Source organism: Uloborus diversus, chromosome 6 (genome assembly GCF_026930045.1).
Source record: "Uloborus diversus isolate 005 chromosome 6, Udiv.v.3.1, whole genome shotgun sequence".
NCBI lineage: Eukaryota > Metazoa > Arthropoda > Arachnida > Araneae > Uloboridae > Uloborus > Uloborus diversus.
The window spans coordinates 87,420,727-87,446,215 of NC_072736.1; the positions used below are offsets into that span (position 1 = coordinate 87,420,727).

The window sequence follows — 25,489 nt, forward strand, 5'->3', positions numbered from 1 at the left end:
AACTCTTGCGAATAAGGCCATTGTGTGTGGAATCTTTAGAATGCCTCTTGATTAAGTCGAACCTTTTACATTGTTTCATGATCTGGGAAACTCGTTTAAAAAGGATTTTTTAAATTGAATTACATTAATTAATCTATTCGGTAAGATAATAAAATTTACCTAGAATGAGTTATTTAAATCTTCTTAAAGACTTATATACTAAATTACACTTTTAGCTTAGGAGAGCTTGTAAGAGCTAAACAAGTTTCTACAAACTGAAAGTATATTTATATAAATTCAATCAAAACAATTTCCTGTGAAAACTAATTCAAAATAAAATTACCATTTTTTAAAAGGTTTTTCTCATGCCCTTTTACATGAATGTTAACTAATGAAATTTGCTCATGTAGTATTTTTCGGTTATTTTCAATTTCCTCAAAACATTTTTTCTGACTAATATAAAGCTTCAACAGAACAAGCAAATTAAAAAAGAAATTTTGGAAATATTTTTTTAAAAAATCAAAAGTATTTGCTCACATTCTATAAATGCAGCAAAATTGACAGAGTGAGGTAGTACTTTTAAAATAAGCTTTACATTGTTGACGATAAAATGACAGTTGAAAATTAATAGGCAATGTCTATGTGTATGAATATGAAGATGTGTCTGAAATTAACTTGAAATAAACAACGATATTTAATTCGAAAGTTGTTTAAGAATGCTCGAGAATACATTTCAACGGCCTTCACTCAAGTTAAGCAGAAAAACATTCAAAATATCATCAAATTATCATTAGAAAATCATAAAAGTAAGTATAGCATAAAATTGAAGGAGAATAAGTACGGCGCATAATATAATAATACAGAAATTTGATTTTGATATTCTGTCGATTCGATACAAATAAAAAACATTGAATCGTGATGTTCGTTAAATTAAAAAAACTGTCACATGTGTAAATTTTTTATATTTTTTCTCAGGTCCACCATCAAGTTGATGAATTACTAACTGTATACCAAGATGAGTCCTATCAAGAGAAGATTAAAGACAAAAATTTCCCCGCAAAATTTGTTGAACTCGTTCGATCTGTCTCAACTCTTGGATACGAAGAAATCAACGAGTTGTACACTGCATATGGCGACGTCCCCAAGACCGGTGCCACCGAACAACAAAAGAGATCCAGGTAATGCAAAAGTTTTAGATAATTTGCAATTGTTGTTGGCGAACGTCATTTTACACTCTTTTTCAAGATAGGGTATCCGTGGAAAGTTAATGTTTGACATTCGACGACACAGTAGTCAATTTTTTTTTTTTTTGAATCCATATAGCAGGGAATAAATCGAACCTTATAAATTTGATTCTGCCTTTACAGGGTGTCAGTCCTTGATATTTGTTTCTTAATTCATAGAAAAGCCACAACTAGTCGTTTCATTATGCAGTTTGAACCATAGTATTTCACAGGTTCACGACTTTTTACGAAATCGTAAAAAAAAAGGAAGAAAAGGAGAAGAGAAAAATATAATTGTAAGTAATCTAAAATGACGTCTGTATAGTCACAGTAAGCAAAACAAATTCTTACAGTGAGGATACAGCGATTATTTATGGCTATTTTTTTTCTTTTTTCTCTCCCCCCCCCCCCTCCCCTTTTCAAAAATAAAAGCGAAAAAGGTCTTGAACCTATGAAGCATTATGGTGCAAACCGCACATTGATACAACTTGTTGCTTTTCTACGAATTTTTAAAATGTGTCAAAGACATTTCGGACACCCCGTACATTCGTTTCCAAAAATTAAAGTAGCGTTTAATACAACTTAAAATTTGGACACAGCAAACAATAATTAAAATTTTAATCAAAAGCATCACTTTGTTCCGTTTACGTATGGGTTGAAAGAGGGAAAATTCTTAGATTTGCGCAGGGGAAATAATGATTATAACTTAAAAACCGTCTTTTTCTCATTCCTATTTTAACCTTATGGAATCCTTTAAGCCTCGGCTGATCAGAAGTCAACTTATCAAACCCAGGCTATAGTTCGCGCAGTTTTGTTTTTCTTCTCAATTTCATATATTTGAAGTACATAAGTAGGTGCATTTAAATTGAATTAAAAAAATATATAACTAAAATCATTTGAATTTTGGTGTCTTGAATTCAAATTACGTGTTTCGCAACAACGGATTGCTGCAGCATCCTACTTGTTGAGTTTCTTGTTTCTACAAATGGACTGGAATGAAAATGGAGACGAGATTCGCACCCATAATAATCATTGGTGATTTTGTAGATTAGGTAATACGAGGATATCCATAAAAAAATAAATATTCATGAGAATGCGATAAAAAAAAATATCTGGTTATTATGACAAAGTTTCGCCTGTATACTCATCACAAAGATTAAATTTACAGTTTATATAGTTTTAATTTCTTTTCAATTTCAAATGATAAAGTTTAGTAATCTTGGAATTTCGTATTTAAATGTTTGTTAAATTTTGCTATTTAAGTTCCTCATTGTTGCTATTTTTACTGCGGAAACTTATTTAAAATCACTTCTTTTTAATAGAAAAAGTTTTGTTTTCAATTAAATATGAATATTCTCTTCAGGAACTTGTTCGTTGATGTCCTCGTGAGCGTGGGCACCAACCCGGCGTTCGAGTTCGGCAAGCACTTGTTGCAAAGCAAATTGTTCCGTCCACAAGAGGCCATACACTTCATTACCCAGTTGCAATTCCACACCAAGGAAGTCAGTCAGTCATTGCTGGACTCAATTCAGGTAGCAATCAATGGTTTTGCTCATTTATTTTTCGCTGGAATCACATTCGCTGCTTTTTGGAACTCTATACTCTGAAAGGGCATTGTTAGCATTCATTCCCTTAACAACTCCAACGAATTATTTTCTCTGTAGAGTAGTCTGATTAGCAAATGAACACTTAATCCTAATTTCCTTTTCAAAAGTTCATACCAAAATCTGTAGCATTTGTTGAATGTCATTAAAAACATTCTTATTGTTTTGTGTAATCACATGTATTTTAAAAAAAAAGAGAAGTTTTATGGTTCTGGTACAGGGTTTCTAGGAAAGGGAAACGAAAAGTGTTGCAGATACAAAGTAAAAAAATACGTTTAAGTAATGGATAATCACAAAATTCTCTAGACGTTTCTGTTTCGGAATTGTAAGGAAGAAAGTTACTAATGGTTACTGGCGTGCTTATTCACTAGTTGAACTACTCTACTAGGCCCCCAACTTTACTGTTAAGAAATAAAATCATGCAGAAATATTGAGATGGAACATTTTTCTTGTAATCAAAGTTTAGGTAACATCTGGGTAACATCTAGCATTACGCAGCTAAGAAGCACTTTGTCAAGCAAAAAGAAATTTTATTCTGAAAAAATAAAAAAACACAAATATTTCTTAACTGTTTTTATGTTTATAACTTTAAAAAAAGAAGAGGTTTAATCGTAAAACAACCACTTTAGTTAATGAACTGAAGATTTAATAAAATTAATAAATTATGAACAAATGTGGATTAATGGGAAAAGTAAAATTTTAAGTTCAATCTTTTAAATTTTCAGATAGTTTTCCTAAAGTTCGATCTGGCAACATTTTGAGCATTTTTTTTTCTTTTTTACTAACAAAAGTACGAGTAATTTACTTAAAACGAATGAATGCGCGGTTTTAACACATTTATAATCTATACACATACATAATTTATTTTTTAGTTAGTTAACAGCATTCAACCAGACATCAGGGATTAAATCGAGTTCAATTGATTTGATTCCGCATCATACATTCAGTTTAAAAAATAAAGTAACTTTTAATACAACTTAAAACTTGAACACAGCTAACAACAATTAAAATCGAAATTAAAAGTAGCACTTTCTTCCCTTTAATCTCTCCTGAAATAATGTGTCGGTTATTAATAAATATTGGTTTTTCAGGAACTGTGCGACAGCGTGAAGAAACACCAACAGCTCCATGTTGCTTGCGCCATCAGCCTGGGTAACATTATCCATGACCACTGTGTCGCCAAATACCACCCAGAAGGTGACGTTCCACAAGGAAAGAATACCTGCCCATTGGAAGCAGCTGTAAAATATTTCGAAGTAAGTAATTACATAAAATGTCTCTAGATACTGATCTCCCCTAATTAATTTTCAAACTTCTGCCTTTTACAGGAAATTTCAAATGCCGGATAAGGAGATCAGGGTATTCAAACGGTTTTTCAAATTGCGACGATAATAAAGAGTTTGTTGTAGTCCTAGAAATTCTGGAAGTCGTAATACCACGCGCGTTTTGATTGTTATAGTTACTCACACTTCGAATCAAACATGGCGGATATTTTTGAAAAAAAAAAAAACTGTTCGTTCACGAATTTAGTAGATTAGTCTGTTCTACAAAAAAAAAGTTACGTTAGGGGATTTCCATAAATGATGTGGCACTTATCTTCACCATTTTTAACTCCCCCCCCCCCTTGTCCCTAAGCATCACACATCACTTTGCCCACTAACTCTCCTTGCTCCATGTCATGCTATTTTTCATAAATATATCTTTATAAAAAATATGTGATGTCACACTTCTTAGCACCCCCTTCCTCTCCCTGCCAGAAACTCGCAATTTCACGAAAGTTCTCAACTCCCCCTCAAAGAGTGACACCATTTGTGGACAGACCCTTACTACGTTTGTAAAGTTCTCAATTGGAATATGCAAGTGCTGATGGGAAATTTATATCTAATCAGTTTGATTAAAGCTTTAAAATCCTCTCGTGGACAATAAATTTAGTTAGCAAAGTTAATCGATAACTTAAAGGCAAGTTATAATTTTAACTATATGGACCCGATAATTTTACCCCGAAAGTAGTTTTTAAAAAATAATCAAAACCACTGAGGACAATGATGAATTTAATTAAAATGAACATTTATCAAAAAGATTAACAAAAACTACTAAAATCAATGTGATAAATAATCATGAAACAATTTTAAGAAGCATATTAACTCCAAATATAAGCAGTTTCTTAAAGAAAATTGCATTCCCATTTGACAAAACCTCATACGGAGGCCTGAGCTTAGAAATATAAATGGTTTTCTGAAAGTATAAGTACACCAGAAAAATCTCTGGTAGTTTTGTGTTATTTTCTTCTGCCCAGTTAGTAAATAATATTTGTGCAAATGATTGCTGGTAAACTAAATGAAAACTAAGCTTTTTTTATTCGTTCTTGAAACGTAGAGGGATATTGGTACTCTAAACGAAAACTATGTTTTTTCATTCGCTTTGATGCATGGTGTAATATTGGTATTCTTAGTTAAAACTAAATAATTTAGGAAATTTAAGTTTTAAACTGAGCATTTCGATTTGTGGTTGTTTCAAGCAAAGAAAATTGAGTAACATTATTTTTTACCAAGATATCTCAGAAATTAATAACATTAAAGGATAAAAGTACTCATGTTAAGAAGAATGATGTTGTAAAAACCATTAAAGGCTTTCGAAAGTTTTTACAAAATTTTTGCGATTTGCTAAAATTTAGATGAGTAAATGTCACCCATGTTTACAAAATGAATCTGTTACCGGTATGATTTTTTGTTTATTGGTTTATCTAAATATGTTGATTGATTTTTAATGCATTTTTTTTAATTAGTACTTCACATTTGTTTTATGAAATAATTTTCATTGCAGTACATTGCTCAGAATTACGAAAGCTCTACTGATGAAAAATTGAAAGCTGCTTATGTGAAAGTTGCTGGTAACCTTGGAGTAAAAGAAGCGTTCCATTACATCAGACCTTATGTGGAAGGTCAAGGCAGCCATCACAGATTCTACAGGGATAATGCTATCTGGGCACTGAAAAATCTCGGATTCAGATATCCAGATAAGGTATGGATATAGTTACTGTTTGCTCTTGAGAAATTGCGTATTTATATTCCATTTATTGCATCGTCATTTAAAAAAATTACGAACTACTTTCCCACGGTTTTTTTTTCTTCTGTGTTTTGAATCCTATTTTGAAGTTCAGAGTGAATAAATAAAATTTTTCTCTTAGTTTCATACCGAATAGTGATATTAAATTTCATAATGCTTTTCTAGCCATCAAATACTTTCTTCCCAATATTCAATACTTGGAACAGCACTTCGAAACACATGAATAGCTTTTTTTCTCAGCAGCATTTATTTTGAATTTAAACTCTTAATAGTTCATTGTGTATAAAGTTTGTTCGTCACCTAAATTCCATGCCGCCGTGGTAAGGTAAAGCGCAGCGTCAGCAGAAATGAGGGTTTGAGTTTGAAGGAAACGCGTGTTGGGTTCCATACCAACGACTGAGAAATGTTGGAATGGGACTTGATTTTTCGTGCTTTATTTTCAGCGTAAACCAAATGCTCAAATAAGTACCAAAAAAAAAACTTTTTATTAAATTAATGATGCAGGAAAAGTGGAGCAAGACAGTTTAAAGTTGATGAAGCTCTATTGTGCTGTCGTCGTTTTCAAGAAAAAGGGAAAAGGCAATTTATAATCATGTAAACTAAAAGGTTCCGGTACTTTAATTTAATGTGTGATTGTATTTATACTGCATTTGAATACTGAAACAAAGATAACATTAAAAAGTAGTTGATTTACCCGTAATCCTGCATTAACTTGTGAAAATATGTATAAACAGTATGTGACGTTTAAATTTCAATATATAAATAACATGTCAGTTAAATAGTGAAAGTAGTCAAAATTTAGTAACAGTTAGGAAAAATAATGCATTTATAGCAATAAAAAGCAGGGCTGTGGATTTGAATAAAAAATGATCGACTCCGGCTCCAACCCCGATTTTGAAAACTTCAGAACCTTCGTCTCCGACTCCTTTGCTTAAAAAGCAGTCCGACTCGGACTCCACAAGCAGTGTCAGAGTTACGGACTTAGAGGGAAAATGACCGACTGCGGCTCACGAAACTTTAAATCTTCGAAACCCGAGTTAAATAAAATTGTATCTAAAAACAAGAAGCAAGTTAAGCTTATATTTTTTCCTCACTACTTCATAGGATAAGAGTCAATTGTTAAACAATCGGATTAGATTTTTAACGCATCCCTCATTTCTCGTTTTCCCGCTTTGAACTTTTTTATCACTGGTTCAACAGAGAACGTAAAATGGGGGTTCCACTGTATTAATTTTTATGGAGATAATTATAATAAATGTTTCCATTCCAGGTAAGAGACCTGCTAGTTCCTCTACTCTTCAATCAGACTGAGCACTATGAATTGAGGCTGGCAGCATTCACGTTGCTGATGATGTACAGACCCGCGCTCTACGAAATCGAAGGTCTTGCCAGAGCTTTGAAATACGACCGCGATGACCAAGTCAGATCTTTTGTCTACAGTACTTTCAAGTCTCTAGTCAACTCAACGCATCCCTGTGATAGGAAAATGTAAGCACGCTATTTCATTATCTGTTAAGCTTCAGTAACATTTGTAAGAATTATTTATATTCAATGGTGAAACAAAACAAGGGTTCGTACATAGATATCTACTCGGTGAAAAGGCGAAAGATGAATTAATTATATCCAAAAAGTAATTCAGTTTATGTGTTGCAAATGCATACAGCAAATAAAAAAATTGATTTTGAAATTTGTGAACCATGCCGCAGTTATGCATAAAACTGATGAAACCATTATGATTTTTTTTTTTTTCTTTTCACTTATCATAACATTGCAATGAACAGTTTGTTTTGAGTATTAAACTTCTTTATTCCGACTGTACGACAACTAATCATGTGAAAAAATACTTTTTGTTGCTGATAATAAACATTCTTAACTATTGATTCACGTGTAGATAAAGTGTTTCACAAACATATTTTACTTATTCATTTAATAACAGGTTTTCAAAACTTAAAAATATTGTAATTGAAATAATCACAGTAATTGCTTGTATCAAATAATTACTGTTAACCAAATGATATTCTTTATGAATATGAATTAAATATTAAAAACAATTAAAAAATCATTTTTATATTATATCCTTCAACGCTATTGGGAGTCTCGACTTCGAATGACCAAAAAAGTCACGGACAGCTGTTGGATAAACTAAACTAAACTAAACTGTATTATAACCCAGGCTCGTGGTTTATGATTTTTGCATTATTTTTTGTGCAATTAAGTAGAACAGCGGGATTAGCTTTGGAGAGCTATTTTCTCAAATGCCAATTTAAAGTCCATTAACCAAATGTTTCTGTTATGATATTAGATTTAATACGAAAAATCATATGACATTTTTGTTATGAAATGTACACTTTGTTATGAGTTTTTCCGTATACATTTCACGTAATTTTAAGATGATTTTTCGTTGTAAATTTGAGTTAACTTACCTTACTGATTCGTGAGCATTTTATATGAATACAATATGAATCCACATTTTTTCTTACAGTTCCAACGATGTTCATTACGCTCTGCGCATTTTGGATGAAGTTCACCACGAATTTGAACATTACGACTACACTTACTCACAACATCATTACGTTGGTGGATATGATCGTAAGTAATACATTTCTGATAAATTCCGTATGTTAATATTTTGAATTTAAGTTTTCAAGAAATGTAAGCCACTTGTCTGATTAGGCACAACAATGTTCAATATGATACTCACCATTATCAGTTACTAACGGGAATCGTAACAAAGCACAGAAAATGTATATACTCAAAAATTTTATACTTCTTTTGAATTTTAATTTTTTTATCACTTAGATTGCCATTATAAAGAAACATTGCTATTCTTTGATTAATTGCTCTAAAATTTAACATTTAAAAGATACTTATATGTAAATGTCTTATGTTAATGACATTAAATTGAGATTCTTAATATTCATGGACTCAAATTCTAAAATACATGCTCTTTATTGCCATTTAGGAATTTGTTTCATTTCTCCCCCCCCCCCTCGACGTTTTACTATTGTAACTTAACGTTACATATTTGTGTGCATTTGATTCAATAAAAGCATTAAAGTTTCATTTTTTGCACACTACGAGAAACAGAGGGGGTTTTTTTTGTGCTATTTTAATTTAATAAATAATGCGCGTGGTTTTTTGCATGATCTTTGTTTTATATACAAAGAACAAAATTTTTAATTACTATTACAGATAGATATGCATAGATAGTATGGACAGATTGATAGATAAATAGAGGTCGATAAGGTGGGTCAGAAAGAGACATATAGGCTCGTATTGGCGGAACTTCAACGGGTGATCAATGCCCCCCCCCCCCCCCGCCGACTTTGAAAAATTAAAGTATTCACATAAAAGTGGACGTGCGCTTTGCTATTTTCCGCCAAAATGGTCATTGATAGTACACGCCCCCCCCCCCTCCCACCATCCTAATTTGGTTCTGTTTGCATGGAAAGGCGATCCAACTGGTCTCCGTAGGAGGCTATCTTTTTATGTGTTTTACGGAATAGTTTTAAATTCCAAAGAGACTTTAATAGGTTTTTTTGAAAAGGTGGTACGCATTTTAGTTGAAAAAAAATTGATCATTTCACATTAGAAGGGGGGGGCATAACTTTTTTTATTCAACGGACTTCCTTTAAATTGTTAGCACTTATTGCAAAGAAGTATTTCACGTATAAATCTTTCAGAATTTTTTTGATAATTTTTTTAATTTGAAATAACGTCTTTTGTCCTCTAAATGAAAACTTTTTCCTACTTTCGAATTCTACATCTCTAATTCTTACTGATACAAAACGCATTTTCCTTCTCTTTTTTTTTTAAGGAATGAAATATTTAGCTTTGTTCTTTTGCTCTCTCAACTTGTTACATTTTATTTTTATCGTTACTTCCAGACGATTATGATTTTGGAGGTTCCACTCGTTTCGCATACTTTGCCAGTGACACCGGATACATTCCACGAACAGTTTACCTTGGCGTCGATGACTTCATTGGCGGTAAAGCTTTCCAGACTTTCGGAATTGGCGTGAAACAATTCGGATTAGAGAAGTTCTTGGATAAGATCATCGGACCAGAGGGTTCTTTTGGTAAACGATCCTTCTTCGACCTCTTTAAGAAACGCGCAAGGAGAGATGTCAGCGGAGTCGAGAAAGAACTTAATGAAATTAAAGGAAAGGTACGTTGATAACATTGCCAATTTAACGAACTAAATGCTCTAGCACATCTTAGTACTATTCTATAAAGTATTCGCTTTTTGAAAATTTTTGAGTTATCATCGTGATTGTGTAATATTTTTATGAAAATATTTCTGAAATTTTCCGATCAAAGAGACAGTGTGCTAAAAGAAAAGTATTCAGTAGTTACACCAGTCCAAGTATTTATGCAGCTGTACACTGTAAAAATACCCGTAATTTCAACTGGTTTTTCCCGTAGATTTGACGGTTTAAACCTGTTTCCTTGACAACACGGCTTTTCTCCGTTCTACGCTTCAGTTATAATCGATTTAAAACCGTAAATTTGTCCTTGTATGGTAAAAGACCGTTATGTTGACAGGTATTCTCCGCAACTTTTACGGTTTTGCATAACCAACCCAGCTGCCGGTAAAAAAACGTAAATTTTACGGATTTTTTTTTACAGTGTACCTTTCTAAATTTATTACAGCCCTTGGATATATCTTCCATGGAGTATTTTCTCGTATCATCACACAAAAATTTTGCACTTACGGAGAAACTCTCTAAATTTTCTGAGAGTTTGATCGGCATAATTAAAAATTTTGCATTATAGTCTCAATTTTAGCACCAAATTCATTAAGAGCCCAAAAATAAAAACTCTTTTTTTAGTCCCTATAAATAAAACAAAAAGAGAACATTTGTATGAAATATAATTTAATAATTTTTTTTTTTTTTTGTGCTGAATGTTTGAAAAGTAGAAGTACCGGTACGATTTGCATCAGCAGTCTTCATCTCTGAAATATTATGCATCAATGGGGTTGTTTCCTTCAGTCATAATTACTAATTTCAGTCACTGAAATTGATAGAATGAGTAAAAAAAATAACATGGACCCAGAAATTTTTTTCATTTTCCCAACAGTTTTTTTAAATAATTTTTTAAAATTTCCGATTTTGAAAACAAGGCGTGGTTTTTATGACGTCACAAATGATGCACTTTGCTGCATCTTTCTACTACGTTTCCACGTTATGATAATCAAGTAGCGAATTAAAATTGCGCTCTACGCTTGCTATCAACCATATCGTTGCCAATACACGCGAGTGAAGATGTGAATTAAATATTTTTCTCCGTGAATGGCAACTCAGAATGGCATTTCATCATTTGTGATATCACGCGACAGAAATATTAAACTTGAACAAATTATTTAAAAAATGGTCAGATCCTATATTTTTAAGCATGCTCTTTCAGAAAAAAATACTTTTAAAATTTTGGAAACAACCCCATTCTGTTAAGTCGTGCATGTTAACGAGAAGCTGTTTGTAGAGTATTCATAATAGACGTTAACACTAACCAAAACATTTTTCAATACAGTTCGAAGGGGGGAAAAACCTACGTACATTGTTTACCGTCAATGTTTTTGTACTTTAGATGCAAAACTCATGAATTTTCATCCATCTTTGGCGTATCTTCCGTTTACTTGTGTTTAATGTTTAATTAATAATAATGTTTAATTTCAATGACCCCAATACAATAGCAATTTGAGCAATATAAACATACGCCGTTAAGATACCCCTCCGTTAAAAATCAGTAGATAAAATTTACTTGTAATATCCATTACGATTTAATGACACTAAAAAATCAATCCACTTTAAGAAATATCATAAGTTATAAAAATAAATAAATGTTATTTATTTTACAGTTGAAACTCCCAGTTCATGACTATGAGCCTATTCTTGGTGAAATTTTCTTCAAGTACATGGGCAACCACTTGCAGTCATTCTTTTTCGATGAACATACTTTCGAAGATTTCTTCAAAGAAGGTAAAAATGCTCTTCATGTCATCAATTTATTTATTTACTCAATAATTTAATTTTTTTTTGGTTTTGTTTATTTATTATTGTTTTTACTGTTTTAGGTCGCTTTGTAATTCCAAACCTTCCAGCATTGTACCAAACGGTAGCAGAGTTCACGTACCAAAGATTTATTCTTAGCGTTGACCAGTACTACATAATACCTAGTGAGTCAGGAGTACCCATCATTTTTGACTACAAACAACCTGTATACTTTCACCACCACAACAAAGAATCTAGCTTAAAGGTAGAGCCTGGATTCTTCCCTGAAGATAGAGGAGGAAAATTCCCAAATAGTATTAAAGCAAGCACAGACGGGCACTTTGCGTAAGTATATTTTGTCACATAATACACTTTTGTAAAAATGTACATTTAAAAGATTAAAATTAAAAAGAACGGCATCACTCTGCAATAAAGAGCTCTTTGAACATGAATTCCTTTTGGATTTGTTCTCGAGGTAAAAACAAAATTAAGTAAATTTTAAAAAAATATTAAAAATATATTAAATGGAACTCCACAGGAAGTAGCGGAAAGAAAAATCCGACTACAACCAGTTGGATGGGACGGACCTTGACACACATTTAGAAAAAGGAAAAATAATCATTTGAACTTTGACGTCTTGCATTTAAGTTATGTTTTTCCCAATCACGAATCGCTATAGGACCCTACTCGTTAAGTTTCTTGTTTCTACAAATAGACTGCAATGGAAATGGGGAAGAAATTCGCACCCTTCATATTATGACTGGTGATTTTCTAGAATAGGTTGTACGAGACATATCAGCAAAAAATGAAAAGGTGATTCGGATGCGGTAATAAAAATAAAGATTTTATGGCCGATATCCACATTATTATTAAGAAAATTTACAGCGTATAACATTATACATTTTTATTTCTTATCAATCTTAAATGATAGGAATTAGTAATCTGGAAATTTTTATTTAGATGATGTTTTGCTTTTAAGGGTCACGTATGTTCATGTTTTTCCTGAAAAAACTTAATTTTACAAAACCCTTTTTAAAAGGAAGCCTGCTTCAGTTAAGCGTGAAATAAACGCAAATTTATCAGCGTAATGAATATTAAAATCACTAACTAGTATTATACTCTTGTAATCACGGTACTGAAAAATCATAACATCAGCTTTGATCAAGTGAGGATAATAAGCAATTCGTGATTGCTCAAAAATGAATACCCATGGAAATCACGGGGGGGGGGGGCGCAGTCAAGAAGGTTAATGAAAAGATCATAAAGAAATCATAGTCAACATTCCTTACTAAAAAAGCGTCATGTTTAGCTACATAAAACTAGTAATACAAAAAGAGAAAAAACTTTTAATGTATGCTACATTTTAATGATTTAAAATGAATTCAATGATCCTTTTTCAGAGTGGACAAGCAGTTGTTCGCCACCATGGGTGTCTGGATTCCTTTTGATCAAGTTGTTTTCGGAGGTGGAATAAACCGCCGCGCAACCGTGTCTTTACCTCTGAAACTGAGCCTCGAACTTATCTACAAGGATAAAAAAGTAAAGACACACTGGACACCAGTTGCACCTCATGAAGTGTACCATTTCAAGTACGAGCCATTCACATTTGTTGATTCGTATGTCAATACCATACCACGAGTTCTGGAGCAAGGTTATAAGCCTGTTCGCAAAGTACACCACCATGAGGTAATATTTTTCATTACTAATCAAAGTTTTGATTATTACTTTATAAGCATAAATAAGTTCAACGTAAAAAATACATAAAATCTCTATTGAAATAAATTTGGCATGAAAAGATTCCAAGTAAACAAAATCTCTGATATAGAAGAAATATTTTGCGCAAAGTGGGAACTAATTTCTCTGGGAAAGAAAACTAATGTTTCTCTTAATTTGTTTGAAGAGTAGTATTTTTAACGTCATTTGGTCATGTTTGATATAGCAGTATAATTTAATAACGAATTCTTGTGACGAATTCTTATTGATATCTTCTGAACAAAATAACGCACATCATAATCGTAGTTTACATTTCATTTTTGAGGAAAATTATTAAAAATAAAGACAATTTTTTAAATTATAATTGACGTGTAAGAATGCCGAAATCCAATTTCCGTAGTTTTGCGATAGATCAACGGAAAACTTACCTAGTTCATCTGCATTTTATATAAAAGTACTTCGCTATGTCAACTGTTGTTTGAGATTAATAGTATGCATACACAGCTAGAAATATCGTACAAATAGTTATAAAACACCTTGAAATTAATTTTAAAAAAGCTCGAGAACGATAACTCTCGTTCTCACCCTATGACATACATTCCAATGTTGATCAAATTCCTCTGTTGCACCTCCCGGTTCTTTTTCATACAAATGCGATTTACGCCATCAATGCATATAGTTCAGGACCTTTCATTAATCACTCCATTCAAAAAGACTTTCTATAGCGATGCACAAGCAAAAAGCTCAAGTGCAATGGAGTGCACATAATCGGGACTCTAATTAACCAGGTATCCAGTTAACCAGTTCAATCAAGGATATAATTAGCTTTTTCCTCTGCCATCTCTCTTTTTTTCTTAATCTGAACTTTGCACGGCGTATTACATGCAATAATTTCTATGTGTACGTCTGTTAAAAATATTTCAAAGTTGGAAAATTAATTTCTTATACGTCATTTGTGATAAGCACTACTATAATTGGCAGTCCTAAAACCAGAAATTCAGGAAATTACCTTTAAAAAACCTTTTTGTAGCCGTATTTTAAAAGTTGCATAAGCATACAGATTTTTCATTGATCAAACACGTCTCGGTCTCAACCGGACTAGATAATCACCTTCTACTCTAATTTTGTTGCTGCAATCTTTTCTCCCCATAAAGTAGATACTAAAAGCAGTTTTAATTATCAAATTACACTAGAATTGACCAATATAAACATTTAATAGTTTTGAATGCCAGATTTGAAGTTATCTCTTCTTTTCAGGAGGAAACACATTACCTGCATGACACTTTCGGAGTTGGATTTGACGTGAAAGCCGATTACGAAAACGAATTCAATGACTTTGGATCTTTCTTGGATTTCTTCTTTGAGAAAGATTACCGACAGAAGTTCTACTACCTCTTTGCTAACCCTCACTTTTCAAGATACGACGTAAACGTTCAGTTCAGCCACGCCAAAGAAGGAGCCACTAAACAGGTTGGTAAAAATCTACAATCTTTGGAAATAAAGAAGAAAACTTAACTATTAAAAAAAAAATAATGCTTACTTAAAACCCGTTAACTTAGAAATAAAATCAACTTTTGGAATCGCTTTTTAAAACAGCACTTGCTTTTAATTTATCAAAACTCAGTTAACAAAATTCATTTTTATGCCTTCAATTTTTTTATTCTTATTTATTTATTTATTTGATTGCCGCCTGCCTTGTCTAGTGGTCAGAGAACTCTGACTGCGACAGGAAGTTCCGGGTTTGAATCCCAGCTCAGGCATGGACATACTCTCTCTCCCTTGTCCTTCTTTGTGTGAATGTTTTGCTATGCTGTGAAGGGTATCCTAGCCTATAAACGGGTCCTTATGGCATGTGTGTACTGTAGAAGTCGGACTTCAAACCAAATTACGGCACAGTTGGAAAAGTGAAGCATCGCACTTCAAATTGCCGGTCTAGCTGACACATGACAACAACATTTATTTGATTATGATTTCAAATTTTTTTTTCCGAAATGTTTATATATATATATATATATATATATATATATATATATATATATATATATATATATATATATATATATATATATATATATATATATATATATATATATATCCGTGAATCAATGCTAGCACTATTTATTTTTAAAATGCTTGGACGCTTTCGAACGTTTTAGAGTATTTATTTTAAAGTTTCTTGAGCATTAAATATTTCTTCGCTTCTTAAAGGTTGATACAGAGTTCACCTACAAGTACTACGATGAAGACTACACTTCTCCCCACCTAACCCAGGAATCTTTCGAACCTTATGCTAAACCAGAAGACAGAGGACAACTCTACACATGCGCATTGGAGGCAGAAGTGACAGCTACCGGAGACAAGGAACGGAAGCTAGAAGGAGAAATCACCTGGGCAAGAAATCTAAGACGTTGCTACCACAAAGTGAACTTCTACTACAAAAGAACACCTTTTACTTCTGATGACACAAGAACCCTGAAGGTAAGAATACCCAGGCACTCGAACTTTTTTTTTTTCGGTCAGAGTGTAGAACTGGGGTACATTAGCGTTTGATGGACATTTTAACTTTTCGCATTGGCGTAAACAGTAAAACATTGTTTACGTCGCCATCATGTTTGCTCTCCTTATATTTTAGTCTTACATATTTTTTTATGGAAATTTCAATGTTTTGTAATGACTTGCTATAATTTTCGCATATTATTTTACACTGTGATGGATTTTTTGAAGCATTTCAATGTCTTGGTTCAATTACTTGAATCATAACATTACATGTTGATGGAACTTTTAATTTTACTGAGCGACTTGCTTAATATAATAGTCCATTAAACGAACAAAATTATATATGGTATTGGCAAATCAAGTTTCATTGCATGAACCGTTAAACAAACATGGCGGAATATCTATTGTTGCCAGGCGATTGTAGAATGTTGCCAATTACGAAATTTTTAGTTTTCAATAGCGATGAATCTGTTACATCGCTAAAGTACCCCTATTCTACACTTAAGCTTATAATTTTTTTAGAAGAATTAGTTTTGTAGAAAAATCATAGTTAATGTCGAAAAGAATAAAATAAAACATAATAGTAATAACTTTTTTTTTTTTTTTTTTTTTTTTTCTGCATTAGCAGAGTTCATCTTAAAATTTTTGTCTTGTGAGACTTGAGAAATCAACGTATGCCGTATTTTGCAGTTGAAACTTTTCTTTACTCTTTTTTGTTTAAGCCTTCTCTTTTGATTAAACGTCTATGTGTTAAAAAAGCCTTGAAATTTTCTTGTAAGTGCAGGTACGATGCACTTGTAAATAAACATTAAATATTTCTCTTTGTCAATCATGAAACACCGCAACTTGCTTTGTTGACAGGTTCCACATAAGACCTAAATGCTACCTAAACATTCAAATAAAATATCTTTGAAGGACATTTTCTTTTCTTTTAATTCGAGTGCTCTTGCTGTGTGAAAACAGTGTGTACATTATGAAAAAATATAATAAATTTTTTTATGGGTTTTGTTTTAGGTATGTGGCAGCAGCTACCTGAAATATCCCAAGTACGATCTGATCAAATTAGCAACCCTAAATACCATTGATTTGGACCACACTGTGCAAAGTGAACTGAAAGCACACTTTGGAAAAGACTGTAGCTCAGACCAGAAGGTAAGCTCGAAAAAAGTATTTTTCTATAGTTAAATCCATCCGAAATAATTCCAATAACATTTAGATAACATACATGGGAAAGAAATACTTAATTATAATTGGCGATAAACATGGCATAGTTTTAATGATTAAAGTTTTTGTGAACAGAATTTTTCTGCTTATTTGAATTTGTTTAACTGAAGTTTGTTCTCTTCAATTTAATGTTCTCGTAATTCTGTTTATTTTTTTCTCAACTAAACAATATCATTTCTGGTCACCGGAGTAGAAAATAATTTCTACCATGGGTACCTACTTACTATCGCTTCTGTTCCTTCATCTAAATTCACCAGTAAACTTTTGCAATAGCAAATAGCGGTAATTTTTAGAATACCATTAAATTCGAAAGTGATCGAATATAAAATTAAAGACTATTTTTATTTAATATTTTAACTACTATGTAATTTTGTTTAAAATTAAAAATCAGAAAAAAAATTTACTGCATCCTTAATAACATAATACAGATTAAAGTTTACTGTATTATGTCTTTTTGAACTTACATTGCATTTTTCAGACTTATGTGACATTTACGGAACAAATTTATCGCTTATAGCAGTGGTATCATAATTTAAAACATCGCATTGAGTAGCTGTTTTGAAAATAAGTACATGTTTAAATCCAGTCCAGAGTTGAAGTTTCTTCTGTCTTTTGGTGACCAATTCTAGTTTACTCTTTTATCCGAAATTTTCGATTTACCGAAGGTGGTTCGGTATCAATCATTTCGGTTAATCGAGGCTCTATTACAATTTTAAAACAGAAAATTTGCTTTTTACGGAAGAGATTTACGGTGTAATGCAATCATTTTCATTTCAGATCAAAGTACAGGGACATTTTGAGGAAACCGAAGAGCAGAAAGAGTTCGAGAAGAGACGAGAAGAACCCGACACACCAGAACACTACAACGAGTACTCTCACTATTACCATGAGTGTCAGAAGGAAAGAGCACGTGGTCTCAACTATGGAGAAAACTGCTGGAAGTATATGGAAGTCGCTACCACTGTCCACAAGTACAACTTCGACGTCAAGTATGAGCATGTAAGTCACCTTGCCTACATATAGTTTCAAAACACGTAAGAAATGTTACAGCTTTTGAAAAACGAGTCTGCATACTATAAATACTCTAAATATAAAATAAATATTAGAAAAAAACATTTGTTTTATATAATTGTTTGAATTTGATCTAAACATAATATATTTTGACTCTTTAAAAGTGATGTAAAAAATATTTTTACATTTTTTACACAGCTGTCTAACCGCTTCCTCAACTTCACTTACAAAGTCGGAGGATTCCTCAGACACCTCCTTCACAACCATGCTGACCACAACATGATCGATGTCCACAATCCAGAGGGTGAATTGCACTTCTCAGCAAACTTTTCTTCCAAGTTGCCAGTTGCAGACATCCATGTCGTCAAACCACATGTTGTCAGCAACTATTACAACGTCTACTTCCCCAGGTATCACGGATTCAGAACCTTCCCTGACTTCGAAGAATATCACATCAAGAACTCCTTCAGCGACAGTAAGTTCTATTCTTTAAACTCATGTCTCTAATAATATACACAGGAGGCAAATATCCTATTTAATACCCTTGCTACTTTTATGACAAGCATCACTATGGATTTTTCTCACAATATCATATGAGGCAGTGAGAAACAAAGAAATGTAAGTGAACATTTTAAAGTTTTGAGTAAAGTGCGTGCTAAGTCCAAACTCTAAGTACACTTTTATTGAAAACATTTTTAAAATCATGCTGCATAGTATCTTCTACCAGAACTACTATTACCATCTCTTGCCACAAAATACCACAGAGCTTCTCGCACCATTTGGACTAGTTACCACCAAGTTTAATTTTGCCACTTATATCCCCAGGTTTTTGATTGCTTAAAATAACTTCTGCGACACTATATTAGATCGTCACAAAGTATCTCTAGATCAAAAGTCTCACAAGATGGTGATTTTTCCTATTAGCAACTCCAATAAACTAAAGGGGGCGCTGCAGCCAATGTCTAATGGCGGACGAAAAAGGTAAAACAAACCAATGCCGTAACTTATAACTTACTTTGAAGCTTAGTGACTGACAGTAATTTTTCGTCGTGTTTGTGGGAAGCTTTCTTTTCTATTCCTTTGAAATTACATTACATCACAAACTGTCTGAAGCCTCTAATTTACCCCAAAGAAAACACGTGGAACGGAATGTTTTACCTTTTTCAGTTGTATTGTTAAATCACCGCAAGGTAGCGTATTCGAGCTCTGGAGTTGCGAATATCATGAGTAAAAGATTTTAATCTCTACATGAAGGAATGCTTACGAGTGAATAAATAACGCACGTAGTCATCTCGATAAATTAAAATTTTCAGCGCATATTATTAAAAATGGCGACTGAGGAATCCACTGCTAAAACTTTTGACTGGACAACAATAAAACGCAATTCAAAAATTCATAACGTAATCTACCCTCTGCCTCAAAAAAAAAGCAACAAACAGAAAAATGGTTATAGAACAAAGACTTAGGTTTTAGGACCTAGGTTGGTCAGAAGACCTAGGTGGAGAGAAGTGGTAAAACAACAGAGGAAAAGAATGATTAGGTTTCAAGTGAGCAGTTGGAACAATGATGTCTAACTCGTGGTAAAAAAAATGTATAAATGCAATTATTTATCAGAAAAGTATGCGGCTACCTCTTTTGAAGATGATGACTCATTTTCAAAACTTTAGAGCAAATAAATGAAGAAATGTGCACCAAGAAACGCATCCATCCAACGTAACGAGAGAAATAACAAGAGCTCAAATGAGTCTGCTTTTATATCTATCGCATTACTCGGCAATGTGTAGTAATGCAAATATTTTACGGCGAACTGCTTATACATTTTACTGCAAGGTATATTTTGTATTATTACAACATCTTTTTCCTCTGTCCCCAAAGACGCGGAATCTTTCCTAACTTCTTTTGGGAAAAATATGCATTTTAAGCGATGCCAAACCAGCACAAATTTTTGGAATTATGAATTACATGTTTGATTATGATTTTTAGTTTACTCTGTTTTAACATCAGTACTGTCATTTTTAATTTTTGTTGTTCATCTTTAATTTTTGATAAGATTTTATTTTTCAGGAAGACAAACTCATAATGTATGATGTGTTTTTTTTTTCTTCTTTTTTCAGTATATTGCGACATTGAAGGAGATCACGTGACCACTTTCGATAAATATGAATACACACTACCACCCATCGATTGCTACAAAGTGATTGCAAGAGATTGCTCGCCTAATGAACATTTTACTATTTTGGCCACCAAAATCACTCATCCAAAATACCATAAGGTAAGTAAAAGCCTCTTAGCTGTTATCGAAGGAATGTGCTGTTTCTAAATTTGTATCTTTATTTTTCATTTGCAATTTGTCTTGGACTAAGCAAATCAAACATTAAGACATTATCAGCACAATGCATGTTTCTGAACTCGTTTATCCTATGACACATACAAGTAAATCAAGCTTAATTTTATAATATAACCTTAGTCGAACTCTGTGAGTTAAACAGCTTTTCATTTTTATTAATTAGTTTTCTAATGATATGTTTTGCTTAACACACCCATTTAACTAAAGTTATTAGTTATATTTTTTATATTTTATTTTGAACTTTTAAGAACCTGTGAGATTACTATAGTAAAGATTTTGGTAAATAAATCAAATATGATTTTTAAAATTGTTATCAAGAGTTAGTTTTATATAGCTCCAGAATGGGGAAATTAGCAGATCATCACTGCAACCTTCAGTGAGAAACATTTGAGTTCTTAAACTATTAATATTCCACATTCTGGCAATCAACTATTTGACCATGTTTTACAACATAGGCAGTTAAAGTGTTCCTTGGCAAACACAAGATTGAGGCTCTCCCTGTGTCAGAAGATTCCGAGATCATTGTCAGGGTAGACGGCAAGAGAGTGTCAGTGACTGGCAACGAACCTTACTTCCACAGAGAGACTGAGGAAGCAGCCCCAGATTTCTATATCACCTTCAGAGATTTCTACTACGCACTGCACTCGGAGAAGTACGGACTCATAGTTGAATACGATGGACATGCCATTTCTATACAGGTAAATCAGAAGCATTTAACTTAAATTCATAAAACCATTGAATTGAAGTACATTAATTTATCTTCTTGCGAAGTAAACACAAAAGATTTTGAAAAGTATTTCTCTAAACCCTAAAACATTCTAATAAATTATGTTTCATTATCTTCCAATGGAGTAAATATAATAGGCGTTGCGAGTAAAAGCTGTTCCACTAAATTTCCCTAAAGTATTCTAATTAATTATTTTCTTTCAACTTCCTAAGGAATAAATATAAGAGGTGGATAAAAACTACTCCTCTAAAACGTTCACAATTATATTCTTTTATTATCATATGGAGTCAGTATAAGAAGCGTTATGATTAAAAACTATTCAACTAAAACATTATAATTGTGTTCCTTCAAACTCCTATGGAATAAACATAAGAGGTATTGCGGATAAAAACCATTTAACTAAAACATTACAATTAATTAATTATATTCCTCCATCCTACTATTCAATAATGGAGGCGTTGCGGGTAAAAACTATTTCACTAAAACATTCCAAATATTTTTTTTCATCCTCCTATGAAGTAAACATAAGAGTCAACTAAAACATTATAATTAATTATATTCTTCTGTTCTTCTATGGAGTAAACGTACGGGGAGTTGAAAAAATATTTCACTAAAATTCACTAAAACATTGCAACTAATTATGATATTTCATTCTGATATGGAGTAAATATGTAAGGCGTTATGGATGAAAAGTAATTCACTAAAGCATTCGACTTAATATTATATTCTTTCTTCCTCGGGGGGAGGAGGCGGAAACATATGAATTTTCGTAGATGCTGAGAGTAAAACTCAACATTAGGTCTTTATTTATTTGTTTATTAATTAATTTATTTATTTATTGACATACAAATCTTGACCCTTATGACAATCGTTGGATTTATTTTTCATGTTCAATTTGCCCGTCTTTCCCTCTAAAATAACGCAGAGAATACCAATTTCGGTGTTTGCCTTTATAAGAACTTAACAAACGCGTTTTGAGGAAAATATCATTTGTTGAATGCGAGGTTTGTAACCAAAACGCATCACAAAGCTCATTGTTTGCTTCAATTAACTTTTAAAATATTTGTGCTCACCGTATTTTTCTTTTTGCATCAATTAGTATTTTTTCTTTGATTCAAGACCGTTATTTTGTGCATAACATTTACCCATAAAGTTATTTAACTTATGCTCAGAAATAGCTCTTGTTCTTGGAGTTATCTCGCTTATTATTCTGCTGCTGTTTATTTAATCTCGCACAGTTTGTTTAAACGTAGCTATAGTTCCAAAAAAAGAAAGAAAGGAAAATAAATTTAACTTAGCCTGATCTGAATTCTGAATTTCATGCAGAATTTGCATCAGCCCTCATTCGAGTTCGGCTTCTTACTTTATTATTTTATGTGTATTTTTACATCTTATAAGGAGCCTAAACTGTTTACCTACTTAACTTAAATCTGAAGCCTATAGAGCCCCCTTACTTCTTTCGTTAGCAATTACTTCCTCCTCTTATATAATTTCTTACAACTGAATTTTCCAACGTATTTCCGTTACTTAAATTTAAGTAACATTCTATTTATTTAAATTAATTTTTTTTCAATGTAACAAATACTTTTCTTACATTATGCATGTTCCTTTGATATTTTTTTTCACAATAAAAAAAAAAAATGCAAACGGTTGAGCACTAAGTCATTGGAAAAAATTAATTGAGAACGGAGATAAGATTCATCGTGGCGAAAACTTTGTTTTTGTCATAAAATAATGAGTTTCGTGAAATTCAAACAAAATAAACTTTTTGATCTGAGAGCTATTAACTGTTCTCATCCCTATTTTTCATTATTCTACATAAAAGTAAAATTGTTGCCGCTCATGGCATTAATCCAGTAATGTCATTTCTGTTTTTTGCAGGTATCACCTTTCTACCGAAACAAACTATGTGGTCTGTGTGGCAACTACAACGGCCAGAAATATGATGGTTACACGAATGCTGATGGATGTTACTACGAAGACGAGAAGGCTTATGCCTACGCTTATGCTATCCCATCCGACACTTGTACGGTACCTCAAGCAGAACTAAAGTGCCCAGCTGAAGGTAAGGTACTTGGATTTTCCCAGAATTTTTTCCCATACATATATGTGAACCGTAGAAGAAGCTCTAGTAGAAGATGACAAACTTCCAATATCAACTAGAATGATCCACGATTGCTCATAATAGTAATCATATGACAATTTCATTTAAAACCCTTTGCTTCAATAAATCCTCCCAATGATTTTTTGAACTATCATTAAAATTTTATGAAACATTAAATTGAAATGGGCACAAAATATAAAAAACATTTTACATTAATTACATCTTTTTAATTTAATTCATGTGAAAATTCTAAAAGAAAGACAGTAAACAGATATTCAGCACTTGGTATTTTTTATTTTCTTCTAAGAATGTTTCCATTCAGAACCTCAATGTTTCAAAAATGGGGTCGTTTCCAAAATTTTAATAGTATTTTTTTCTGAAAGAGCATGCTTAAAAACATAGGATCTGACCATTTTTTTAAGCACTTTTATTATACTTGGCCTGATTGTCACGGAGTAATTTGAGGCCTGCTTTTGCTTATATTTCAGCAACTAGATCACTTAGAGACTTCTCGATTTCACTAAATGGTTTGCTTAACGTTAAGGTACAACTTAACACTAAAAAATTAAAATTCTGAAATAAAATTATTATTTCGGATGGGATGGAAAATAGCAAATTTCATGTAATTTCCCCATTAAATGTTTAAATATAAACGGCATTGTTACAAATTTTGTTGCCTTGCAAATGTAATGCTAATAGAAATTCATAATGAAAATTTTGAATCAAGGCTTCTCTGGAGCAAGAATAAATTCATTCACTGAAGCTGCTTTCTTAGGGTTATCCTCATCTGTGCCAATAATTGATAACGGGACTAAATAAAGAGACATACTAGGATCTTTATCACAAGTAACTTGTACGCTGTGAACCATTCTTTTGCTTATATCTCAGCAACTAGACCGCTTAGAGACTTCGGAATTTCACTAAATGATTTGTTTAATCTTAAGGTACAACTTAACGCTAAAAAAAAATGAAAATTTAAAATAAAATTTTGTTTGAAAGCGAAAAATTAAAATAAGATTTTTTAAAAAAATACTAAGCACTTATCATAATGCACTCAAAAGGATAAAATAACTTTTCTGGGTCAGAAAGGACAATTTAAGTATTCCTGTAGTTTTCAATTATTCCAAAAAAAAAAAGACTTCACAAACGAAGAAAAATGCGCTCAAGTCATTTCAAGCCGAACTTTCCCATTAAGAAAAATATGCATGCTTCAACACTCAAATTTATGATTGAAAGCTAGATAATGATAAAACATTCTCTACATGAGTTGAGCCGCATTTTTCTTCGTTTGTGGAGTCTTTCTTGGAATAACTGAAAACTACAGAAATACTTAAATTGTCCTTTCTGACCCAGAAAATTTATTTTATCCTTTTGAGTGCATTATGATAAGTGCTTAGTATTTTTTAAAAAAATTCTGTTATTAAATAATTTGTTTAAGTTTAATATTTTTTAAAAAAATACTTAAATCGGAGCGCTTTCATTGTTTACGGCTTCTGCCGATGACATCACAAATGATGAAATGCCATTCAGTGTTGCCATTCACAGTGAAAAATATTTAGTTCGCATCTTTACTCACGTGTATTAGCAACGATATGGTTGATAGCAAGAGGAAAGCGCAATATTTAATTCGCTTCTTGATTATCATAACGTGGAAACGTAGTAGAAAGATGCGGTAAAGTGCATGATTTGAGATGTCATTAAGACCACGCCTTGTTTGAAAAATCGAACGTAATAAAAAACTTATTTAAAAAACACTGTTGGGAAAATAAAAGTATTTTCTGGGTACATGTTTTTTTTTTTTTTTTTTTTTTTTTCGCTCATTCTATCCATTTCAATGACTAAAGATAGTACTTTTGACTGAAGAAAACCACCCCATTCTTAATGAATATGAAAAAAAAAACCTCGTGATAAAAATTGTCGTCGACGTTTGGAACTTTTTCTGATGATGCAAGGGAAATGTTTAAAAGTAAGAAGCGAGAGTTAAAATACATTCTCTCTCTCT

The 25,489-nt window shown here is 32.2% G+C and overlaps 1 protein-coding gene across 1 annotated transcript in view; it reads left to right on the plus strand.

Annotated features, from left to right (window-relative positions):
- Positions 1-25,489, plus strand: part of LOC129223838 (vitellogenin-2-like) — a 42,176-nt gene that overhangs the window by 14,896 nt on the left and 1,791 nt on the right. Inside the window, exons 9-26 of the mRNA XM_054858201.1 lie at positions 955-1,157; positions 2,566-2,734; positions 3,898-4,062; positions 5,630-5,827; positions 7,143-7,360; positions 8,355-8,461; positions 9,760-10,040; positions 11,733-11,853; positions 11,949-12,210; positions 13,266-13,551; positions 14,836-15,048; positions 15,787-16,056; positions 17,089-17,226; positions 18,076-18,297; positions 18,508-18,784; positions 20,424-20,581; positions 21,112-21,354; positions 23,265-23,448. Coding sequence (XP_054714176.1) covers positions 955-1,157; positions 2,566-2,734; positions 3,898-4,062; positions 5,630-5,827; positions 7,143-7,360; positions 8,355-8,461; positions 9,760-10,040; positions 11,733-11,853; positions 11,949-12,210; positions 13,266-13,551; positions 14,836-15,048; positions 15,787-16,056; positions 17,089-17,226; positions 18,076-18,297; positions 18,508-18,784; positions 20,424-20,581; positions 21,112-21,354; positions 23,265-23,448 — 3,715 coding nt within the window. The remainder of the gene's footprint in view (positions 1-954; positions 1,158-2,565; positions 2,735-3,897; positions 4,063-5,629; positions 5,828-7,142; positions 7,361-8,354; positions 8,462-9,759; positions 10,041-11,732; positions 11,854-11,948; positions 12,211-13,265; positions 13,552-14,835; positions 15,049-15,786; positions 16,057-17,088; positions 17,227-18,075; positions 18,298-18,507; positions 18,785-20,423; positions 20,582-21,111; positions 21,355-23,264; positions 23,449-25,489) is intronic.